Source organism: Schistocerca cancellata, chromosome 8 (assembly GCF_023864275.1).
Source record: "Schistocerca cancellata isolate TAMUIC-IGC-003103 chromosome 8, iqSchCanc2.1, whole genome shotgun sequence".
Taxonomy (NCBI): domain Eukaryota; kingdom Metazoa; phylum Arthropoda; class Insecta; order Orthoptera; family Acrididae; genus Schistocerca; species Schistocerca cancellata.
In genome coordinates, this window is record NC_064633.1 from 195,364,220 (window position 1) to 195,375,314 (window position 11,095).

Consider the following 11,095-nt stretch of genomic DNA (forward strand, 5'->3'; position numbering starts at 1 on the left):
AAATACGAGGAAAATTGCATACTACAGCTACTTTCAATCAGTTGTAAGGTATGGTATTATTTTTTTAGGAAATTCAAGCAATATATTGCGCATACTAAAGCTACAGAAAAGAATAATAAGGAACATGTGTACCGCCCATCCAAGGGCATCATGTCGCCCACTATTTGAAAAACAACAGTTATTAACAGTTCCCTCCTTATACATCTATGATATTATCATCTTTCTACATAGCAATTTAGAGTTATTCAAGAAAAACTGTTTCAATCACTCATATAACACAAGAAACAAAGACAATTTCATGCTTCCCACTCATCGGTTAAACCTATATGCGCAGTCTCCTCAGTATATGTCAATGAAAATTCATAACAAGCTAAAAGGAAAGAATGTTCTGAGTATGAACCTAGATACACTGAAAACAAAGCTATATGATATACTTGTCAAACGCTGCTACACTGTTGAGGAGTTCATGAAGGATGAACTGAACATTTGAGCAGGATAAATTTACATATAGTGTTGTGTGTAAATGTAACTGTCCTTCACAAAAGGGAGGAAAGACAAATAAAAGTTTATATTAATGTTAAAATTCTTTGTACCAATTAGGCCTAAGTTGTGTTATCCATTTTTTGACGTGTCTCCTGTACACTAATCATATGATTTGAAATTGTATGTTATGAGACGAATAAAACACTATTCACTATGACACTTCCCGAAACTTCGCGAGATGTCAGCGCTACCACCCAGCTGGAGATCCGAGAACCCTTCATCAACAGTTGACGCCGGGGACGCCTACAGTCACATATGCCTTATTCCTTTTCTACCAAAGCAATTACACGCGTTTTTGGTTTCTGCAAGCACTGATTTTGGAGTACGTTTGGTAACACTGCATTTCATTATTCAAATATATCGTATGGATATTTCGCCACGAAATACACTGATACTATATAGTTAACTAGAATGCAACAGAAGTCTTTATGATTTATCCCTGTATTAATTATACATTTTTATCCTGTTCAATATTCTTTCCTTCAACACGGAGGCTCCGTGAGAGACTGCACACGAATTGCCCTCGCTAGAGCTACCTGCACATGAACTCGATTTGTACTCACCGTTCGATGTATCGACATACACCGGAAACTCCCAGTATGTCATTTTGACGTCACATCCTCATCTTGTTTAGGTCGCAAACAAGCTCTGCAATCAAACGTTCTCCTGTCACCAACATTGCTGTTTCTATTGCGATACGTTTCCAATATTTTTTTCTCTGTAAAAGAAGACCAATACTTCATAGTTTGTTGTCATTGTAGAGTTGTGTGTGAGGAAAGGTAGGGAGTAGCAATGAAAAAACAGTTTTGTAGATGTTTAAGTGAAACTTATTAGGAAAGTTACGCGTTCTTCAATGTTTTTCAGATGGCTTTTTTTCCTTTTATCGCTATGTCAACTGAATTTGACCGGGCGCCGAGCTTGCTGAGTGCTGATCTCGAGCCAACTATTCTTTCTGACGATGTATTTGTCCCACGATTGGCTGCTATGCCCTTACGATCGGGATATCTGCGTTCATGGCGTCATCAGCCGGCTCGTCGAAGCGGAAGATCGCACATTAGAAACAAGAAAGAAGGATTTGAGGTTAACGCTTCAATATTGATATATTTTATGTTTAGCCAGCAAAAAAATATGTATCATATTGCAATGTAAAAGGTTTATTGCGTATGTGTGTGCTTCTGTTATACTACGTACTTTATACATTGTTTACCATTGTTAAAAGTTCGCTTGGTCAATGTCATGTGGCATGGGGGAACAGGGCGGCTTAACTAAAATAACTAGTTTACTGATATGTGGATTGTTTCCAGGAAAGATTATCCTTCCTCAGTAATTTGGACCATATTGTCATTTCACAGGCTATTGCTAATGGACTAAATATAATTAGTTTTGGTAAGACCAGTCAGGACACTGCTGTTACATTTTAATGGGAAAGACAAACGAACTGCATTTGATTTCGTGTGGAACAGTTATACTCCTACTAACACTTAGTTTCCCAGGTAATTTTTTGTCAGCCGCTGTCCTAGATGTGGTCCGAGAGAGTTATATTTACATAGTCATGAAAGTTGCATTCAGTACTTTCAGTGGAGTGGTTTGGTTTTTTATGTAAAAGGTTACTTATTACCACACAAAAGTATATTCACATAAATATTTAAAATTTGTTTAGGAGAAAAACATTTAAATATAAAACGATACAAAATGAATGTACTATTACATGAAACTGTAATGCTGTGGATACTCAAATGCCCTGTGCTCAAAATTTTACTCTTCGCAGTTTTTAATTGTTAATTAAACAATACCATAAAAACTTCCACAAAACATTTTAAAAAATCGAAATTAATTGTGTAGTTTTTAAGTTTTGAGTCTCCTTTCCACTGGAAAGTTTTGTAGAGAATGCAAGCTAAATTGGTATCTCTGTCTACATGATTACTCTGCAAATCACAATTATGTGCATGGCAGAGGCTTCATCGAACCACATTTTAATTACTTCTCTACCATTTCCCACTCTTAAACGGAGCGTTGAGGGGGGGGGGGGGGAGACGACAAAAACACACACACACACACTCTTAAATCTTTCCATGCAACTCTGATTTACAGTATTTTCTGATGACGATCATTTCTCCCAATGTGGGTACCAACAAAATACTGTAACAAATAGAAGCATATTTCTCATCTTTTAGGATCACAGGTGGAGCTTGTTTTGCTTCTTTCCGGTCATTTTACTATGACTTCTGATAGAGGTTCCCCTACAGCCAAAACACTGTGAACGGTTCCACGAAGTTCACGGGGCATGTAGCAGGTGTCGTCTCACTTCTTATCTGTAATGTTACCAATGAACTTCCAAGCTTCTTCAGAAAGTTGAATTTGCTCACTAGAATATTGTCTTTGTAGGAATTGTGAAGGGCAAACGCATTTATCTCTTATGTCCATTATGCACAAAAATAATGCCATTGGGCATCGTTGAAAGAGGCTTTGATGATGAGTGATATTTGTTTTGATCATATATATTTCTAGCAGAACCTTTAGCTAAAGATTCAGTCTCTACACTTCCATTTCTGTCACTCTGATCTCTGTTCCTTTCCTGAATTACATTCATTTTCAATTTCATTGTTCCTGTCTGAACAAAATTTCTTTCCTAAACTGTCTTCAGACAATGTTAAAACAGTATCCTCAAAGTCACGGTGAGCAACATGAACAGTAGACAAAGACCTGATTACTGAATCCCTGAGGCAAAGACTTAGCACTAAGGAGGAGTAATGTTATAGGGGTATTTCACATTCAGGTGGTTACTGACAAAGGAAACCATGGCAGCTTTGGGAAAGAACAACTAGACAATGTTGTAATCTCTTAAATTGAAAATGTGGAGGGGGTGAGGGAAGAAACTGAAGACATCAGCTTTATCTGAAAATGGTAGCAATGACTGAAAATGTATGCCCAACCAGGACTTGAACCCAACATCTCTTGTGTACTAGGCAGTTGTGTTAGCCACTGCGCTGCCCAGGCACAGTGTTTATTGCAGGTGTCCGAACTATCTTGGTGTGCTCCCTGGCTGACCTACATTCCTGCACTGTGCCAACTATGTGCAGTCCCTGTCTGTGTCCTCTTTGGTCACTAATTTTAGATTCCCCCTGACCAAAAGAAAAATCACCCCACATTCATATAACTGATTCATCTTGATTAGCAAAGAATACATAACCTTCAATCCCCTCTGTGGGCCCAGAGGTTAGAATAGGTCTGAGGTATTTCTGCCTGTCATAGGAGGTGACTGTATGTGATGGTCCCCTGTAGGGTTTGACCTTCATTTTTCAAAATTTTCCCAAAGAGCGACCCAATTGGGGAAGGGCGCCTTACATGTTGCATAATGTCCATCGTGTATTGAGATCTTTAGCCCACTTTCTGGTTGTGGCATTGCAGTCTCGTTCGCCCTCTACCTGTTGAGTGAGGACACCTTCCTTGGTGCTTTTTCCTCCGCCCACTATGCAGTGTCGTTTTCTGTGCCGATGATGACCATGGAATTCTTTGCACCTCATATCCAGAGCTGTAGCCAGTCTGTTGTAGTAGGGCCACCGTGTACCCTGTTAGTTGAAGCCCCTGACTACACAGAGATTGCTCTGCTGATGCCTGCGCCGTCTCGCGCTTCTGTCGGGGTCTGAGGGATACTCAGGTTGCCTTTGGTGCCTTCATCTTTGCCTTCGAGAGTGACACATTACCCGTGAAGTTCAAGGTCTACCGCTGTGATGTCAAGCCATATGTCCCTCCCCCAATGCGGTGCTGTAAGTTCTGGAAGTTCGACCATATGTCTTCCTGCTGTAATTCCAGCATCACATTTCGAGATTGTGGACGTCTACCCCATCCCAATACTCCATGTTCCCCACCTCCTGTCTGTGTCAACTGTGTCGAGTATCATTCCCCTTGCTCACCAGAGTGCATGATTTTACAGCAAGAAAGAAAAATCATGGAATACAAGACCCTGAACCGATTGACCTACACTGAGGCCAAGAGGAAATTTGAGTGCCTACATCTTGTGGCGATGACCTCTTATGCTGCCGCTACGAGAACAGATGCAGCCCCATCAGTTCTGCGAGTTCCAGTCGGCTGTCAGAGCTGGAAGACTACACCTGCGCCCTTGATTGTGGGGGGCACTTCCCTCCCTGTTGCTCCCGTACCACCTACCTCGGTAGCACTGTCACCTCAACCTTCTCAGACTTCTCAGCTGGAGAAGCGGAAGTCTTCTTTGGCTCCTCTCGCTAGGAAGGGGTCCCTTGGGTCACTCCCTTCCCAGGTTTCTGCTAGTGGCTGAAGTGCCCTAAAGCAGCTGGTCGTAGGGCTTCACGATCATGACCTGAAGACTGAATCAGTGAAGCCCTCCTAGCCAGTGAAACCCAAGGATCAGCGAGAGAAATCCAGAAAGAAGACCCCCAAGACCAAGGGAATTGCGGTGGCACCCACACCACCGCTGCCCACAAGGTCTGCGTCTGAGGATGAGGTGAAGATTTTGGCATCCACAGAGGACCTAGATCTCGCCAGACCCTCAGACACAATGGTTATAGCCTGTTCAGGAAATAAGTCAGTGGCAGCAGGTGTCCTTGGGGCGAAGACTGCCTCATTGAGTGTTTCATGCCTTCACAGTCTCCCGATCACATCGTCCACCAGTATAATTGCAGCTGTTTTTTCCACCACCTGGCTGAGCTATGGCAGCTGTAAAGCTTTCACACTTGCTTTTTGCATTGCCCTCGAGGAAACCTGGTTCCCGGCAATGTGGGCCCCAGCCCTTTGCAGCTACAGGGGATATTACAAGAACTGTAGCAAATATAATAGTGTCAGGTTGAGTTTGCGTTAATGTCTGCACTCGGTATGTAGTGAACCTGTGCCCCATCAAATTCCTCTTGAAGCTGTGGGTGTCAGGATGCAGACGACACAGGAAATAACTGTCTGCAATGTATATCTCCCTCCAGATGGTGCAGTACCCCTGAACGTATTGGCTGCACTGATTGATCAACTCCCTAAACCTTTCCTACCTTTGGGAGATTTTAACACCCATAACCCCTTGTGGAGTAGCACCATGCTTACTGGCCATGGCAGAGATGTCGAAAATTTACTGTCCCAACTCGACCTCTGCCTCTTAAATTTTGGGGCCGCCACACATTTCATTGTGGCTCATGTAGTTACTCAGCCAATGATTTATCAATTTGCAGCCTGGGACTTCTCCCATCTATCCACTGGAGAGCATATGACGGCCTGTGTGGTAGCGACCCCTTCCCCGTCTTCCTGTCACTCCCCCGGCGTCATGCCCACAGACATGTACCCCCATGGGCTTTAAACAAGGCAGACTGGGTAGCCTTCACCTCTGCTGTCACTGACGAATCTCCCCCATGTGGTGTTATCGATGTTGTGATTGAGCAGGTCTGTACAGCCATAATTTCTGTGGCAGAAAACATGATCCCTCGTTCTCTAGAGTGCTCCCAGCGAAAGATAGTCCCGTGGTCATCACTGGAAGTCACCGAGGCAATTAAGGAGCATCGGCGAGTTCTACAGCGACATAAGTGGCAGCCTTCCCTAAGCATGTAATAGCCTTTAAGCGGCTCTGTGCCTGTGTTCACCTGCTTATAATACGACGGAAACAGAGGAGTGTTGGGAAAGGTATATGTCGACCATTTGGTACCATACATCACCTTCCAAAGTCTGGACGAAGAGCAGACGTCTTTATGGGTACCAGAACTCAACAGGTGTCCCTGGCGTTAACATCAGTGGCGTGCTCTCTACTGACGCAATTGTGACTGCTGAGCACTATGCTCGAGCCTCTGTGTCTGAGAACAAACCCCCCCCCCCCCCCCCCCCAGCCTTTCGCACCCTCAAACGGAGCATGGAAAGGGAAGTCCTCTCGTTCACTACATGCCACAGTGAACCCTATAATGCCCCATTTACAGGGTGGGAGCTCCTCAGCGCCCTTGCACATTGCCCCGACACAGCCCCTGGGCTGGATCGGATCCACAGTTGGATGATAAAACATCTCTCGTCTGACTACAAGCGATATCTCATCATCATCTTCAACCGGATCTGGTGCGATGGCGTCTTTCCATTGCAGTGGTGGGAGAACACCATCATTCCGGTGCTAAAACTCGGTAAAAATCCGCTTGATGTGGATAGCTATCAGCCCATCAGCCTCATCAACATTCTCTGTAATCTGCTGGAATGTATGATGTAGTGTGGTGGCGGTTGGGTTGGGTCCTGGAGTCACGTGGCCTACTGCTCCATGTCAGGACGGCTTCTGTCAAGGTCACTCTAGCACTAATAATCCTGTGTCCCTCGAATCTGCCATCTGAACAGCCTTTTCCAGGCGTCAACACCTGGTTGCCGTCTTTTTTGACTTGCGTAAAGGATACAACATGACCTGGCGACACGATATCCTTGCAACATTGTATGAGTGGGGTCTCCGGGACCCGCTCGTGATTTTTATCCAAAACTTCCTGTCAGTTCATACTTTCTGTGTCCAAGTTGGTGCCTCCCATAGTTCACCCCAAATTCAGGGGAATGGCGTTCCACAGGGCTCTTTATTGAGTGTCTCTCTATTTTTGGTGGCCATTAACGGCCTAGCAGCAGCAGTAGGGCTGTCTGTCTCCTCTGAATGTGGACGGCTTCTGCATTTCGTATTGCTCCTCCAGTACTTGTGTTGCTTAGCGGCACCTACAGGGAGCCATTCACAAGGCACAGTCATGGGCTCTAGCCCACGGCTTCAGGTTTTCAGCTGCAAAGTTGTGTGTCATGCACTTCCGTCGGCATCGTATCGTTCATCCGGAATCTGAACTTTATCTTGATGATGATCCACTCACTGCAGTGGAGCCGTTTCGATTCTTAGGACTGGTTTTTTGGCTACCTCACCTTCATCAGCTTAAGCAGGAGTGTTGGCAGTACCTCAATGCTCTTCGTTGCCCGAGCAACACCAACTGGGGTGCAGATCACTCTATGCTGCTGCAGCTCTACAGAGCCCTTGTTCAATCCCGCCTTGACTATGCGAGTCTAGCTTATGGTTCGGCAGTGCCCTCGGCATTGCCTTTACTCGACCCAGTGCATCACTGTGGCATTCACCTAGCGACGGGAGCTTTTAGAATGAGTCTGGTGACCAGTGTCCTGGCAGAGGCCGGAGTCCCTCCATTGTGGATCCGACTTTCCGATGTGCTCAACTGCTCACCAGCTATGTTGCACACATTCGTAGTTCTCCTGAGCATCCGAATTACGATCTCCTTTTCCAGAAGGGTCCGCTTTCTCCATCTGCTGTGCAGAGCACGATGAAGTAGTTCTAATCGACAGGAGAACTGAACGTCACTATGGGAAGATGCCGACAACCGGTTGCACCACAGGTGGTTGATGAAATTGCTGTTGCTATGGCAGACAACGCTGTGTGTAATTCCTAATCGTCGGGCAGTGCGAGTGCTATGTCACGACAGTCGAACACCCCACGGTCCACTGTACGGAACGTGCTTCAGACCATTCTCAAATGGTATACATACAAGATCAATATCGTGCAGCAGCTTGTACCACAGGACACGCAATGAGATGTTTCCTTCGCTCTCCACTTTCTTGCAAGGGTTGAAGTTGATGAGCGCTGGACCATTCTATGGACAGGCAAAACTTGTTTTTCTTTGACAAGTGAGGTGAACACACAGAATTGCCGAGCATGTGGATTTTCACCTCAAGTCACTGTGCTTAAAGTGCCTCTGTGGTGAACGTGTCACCTTATGGTGTGGCTTCAAGTCCACATTCATCATTATCCCATTCTTTTTTGAACAGGTTGATGCTCAAGGACCAAAGACATGCAGTGTGATTGGCCAGCGTCACTGTGGTATGCTTAGCCAGCGTATCATACTGGTCGTACAGGAGAGAGACACATTGAACTCAACAGTTTTCATGCAAGGTGGGCCCCAGTGCACATCGATCATGATCTCCTACTTCTTCAAAACACATTTGGAAATGTTCGAATTATCAGCTGACTGTTTCCAAATGCTTGGCCGGCACAATCACCTGACACTCCCTGTGATTTCTGGTTGTGCGGCTACCTGAAGGACAGGGTTTACCAGGGGAACATTCACACATTTGCTGTAGCCAGCATGCCTATGGACATGCTTCGTTCTGCTGTGCAGAATGCAATCCTGTGCTTTCAAACTCTTCTGCTCACTGATGGGCTGGGCACCATATTGAGCCCCATTTGTTGCAGTAATGGTATGATGTACCGTAGCAGCGTGTTAAAAGTATTTCAGTTGAATTGACTCTGCATTATTTCTCTTCCCTATGTCCTTAACATTAATGTTACTGAGTTTGGTACTCGTACGGTAATCAGTTTCCATATTATAACATGATAGGTAGGGAAAGTTTAATTATAACACTCTGTACTTAAATATGTGATCAGTATGACCAACCAGGTGAAATACTTATGTATCCATTTCAATGCACTACATATTGGTAGAACCTATATTTAAAATAACTATTAGTTTGGAATACTTTCAGTTTCGTGTGGCATTCATAACCTGGTATAGAGGATAATTTTGTAGCCATCTAATCATTATTTTTCATGTTATAGCTTCTGTTTTGTTAATGTGGGTGGGTGTTGTAAGCCTGAATCTAGGAGTGACAGTTAAACATAGTAAATATTAAAATGTTCTGTATTAAGTGTAATTTTAAATGCTGTGTCCTATAAACAAAATTTTGGTGATTGATTTAGGTTAACTCATATGTGAAGTAAAATGTCAGCAGAAAAACTATAAGAAGTCAGTTGCAGATGCAATCCCTTTGTGTGTATGAAACAGAATAGCATAAAATTTCTGTTAGGATTTTGTGTTGACTGTTGTTTCTTTCATAGGTAAATCTTGATGTCCAGCAATTCAAGCCTGATGAAGTATCAGTAAAAATGCAAGATGATTTTATTGTAGTAGAGGGAAAACATGAGGAACGTGAAGATGAACATGGCTACATATCCAGACATTTCGTCCGTCGTTACAAGTTGCCTAATAATATTGATATAGATGCTGTAACATCAAAGTTATCATCAGATGGAGTTCTGACAATTGCAGCTCCCAAAAAGGTAAGTATACATCACAATATAAAGTATTTTATGATAATGAAAATTATACTGTTCAAAATGAGCTACCAGTATTACAGTAGACAGTAAGGTTCCTTTGACTTTGTTCTTGCAGCATGATGGGACCCCCTGCACGTTCTATAGTGGATGAACAAAAAGTTTCTGTTTGAAGGCTGTACAGTCTGGAATTGACATACCAATCAGGCAAAATTGCCATGAGCATTGAGACAATCACCCCATCGATGCACTAGGTTGAACATACCCATTTGGCAAACAACTTATTCTGCTATGTGAAGTGGTCGTTACTGTCTGCTGCACATCCTTCTCTAGCAGGAGTCATTGACACTTCAAGGCCTGTTTTAAGGGACTGAAGGCATAATAATCACATGGGGAGACATCAGGACTACAGGCCGGGTGCTCTAGTGTCTATCACTTTAGTTGATGTATGGATGAGCCTGTCCTTCCTGATTGACCGGTGTCTTGTGTTGAATTAGGACCAAGAACAACCTGGTGCACTATTCCACAATGGTAGTTTTTGGCAGACCTGCTGCTCCATACACATTCTTCATTCTCTGATGGATGTCTACGTTGCAGCAATGCTCTCAAATGGAAACTTTGATCACCTCTTATAGTTCTAAACCCACCATATCCAGATCGATGGATTGGTAGACACAGTTACATTTACTTGACCATCAAGGTCCCGAGGTCTTCACCCTATTTTGTGTGCATTGGTTTGATGACTGAGCTAGACATCTTCATGTGGTGCTTGAAACAGTTGTCCTTGTGTGCTTGCTGTTATAACTCGAGTACAGTCCTGCTTTAACAGGACTCAGGACACCTGCAGATTAGGTCAGTTATCAAAATATTGTTCACAAAACGAAATTATCAAATCTACAAGAAACTTGACAACGTACCATAAATTGTGGAGATAATACATCAGAAATAATATTTCTGCATATTTCTTTGTTACAGGTACCCTCAAAAGATCCCAAAGAACGTGTAGTCCCTATTGTCCAGACAAATAAACCAGCTGTCACTGATGCAGCAGAGGAGAATCCAGATGGTAAACAGGAAAAAGCAGAGACAAAATAAATTTTACAAAAATATTACTCACATGTGAAATATTTAATTATACATAGTACAAAATCAGTTTCATTTTGTGAAAAGAAGCTGTAATGTATGTTCCTTTAATTACTTTTTATGTAATTCATCCACTGCAGTTGTAAGACTGGATTTACATTTTTTAAATTATATATTTGTAAGCATTACTTTTTTTTACAAATAAAGAAAACAAAATTTATAAATGTTGTGGTTTCTTTCTCCTGATGCACTTATTGGCCATATCATGAAGCAGTTAGAGAGAGCTTGAAACTGAACTATATTTACCTGATGTAATAATATTGAGCTTTTGGGCAAAGTTCTTCAGAAGTAGGAAGCTTTTTCACACAAGCACAATACAGTCTTACTTGCTTGTATGAATGTGTG

At 43.1% G+C, this 11,095-nt stretch overlaps 1 protein-coding gene across 1 annotated transcript; it reads left to right on the plus strand.

The window, feature by feature from the left end:
• The first annotated feature begins 1,152 nt into the window (after positions 1 to 1,152).
• On the plus strand, positions 1,153 to 10,885 carry LOC126095174 (alpha-crystallin A chain-like). The gene is made up of 4 exons (XM_049909907.1): positions 1,153 to 1,322; positions 1,408 to 1,623; positions 9,392 to 9,613; positions 10,583 to 10,885. The coding sequence occupies exons 2-4, from the start codon at positions 1,408 to 1,410 to the stop codon at positions 10,700 to 10,702; spliced, it is 558 nt and encodes a 185-aa protein (XP_049765864.1). The 5' UTR covers positions 1,153 to 1,322; the 3' UTR covers positions 10,703 to 10,885.
• Positions 10,886 to 11,095: the final 210 nt, after the last annotated feature.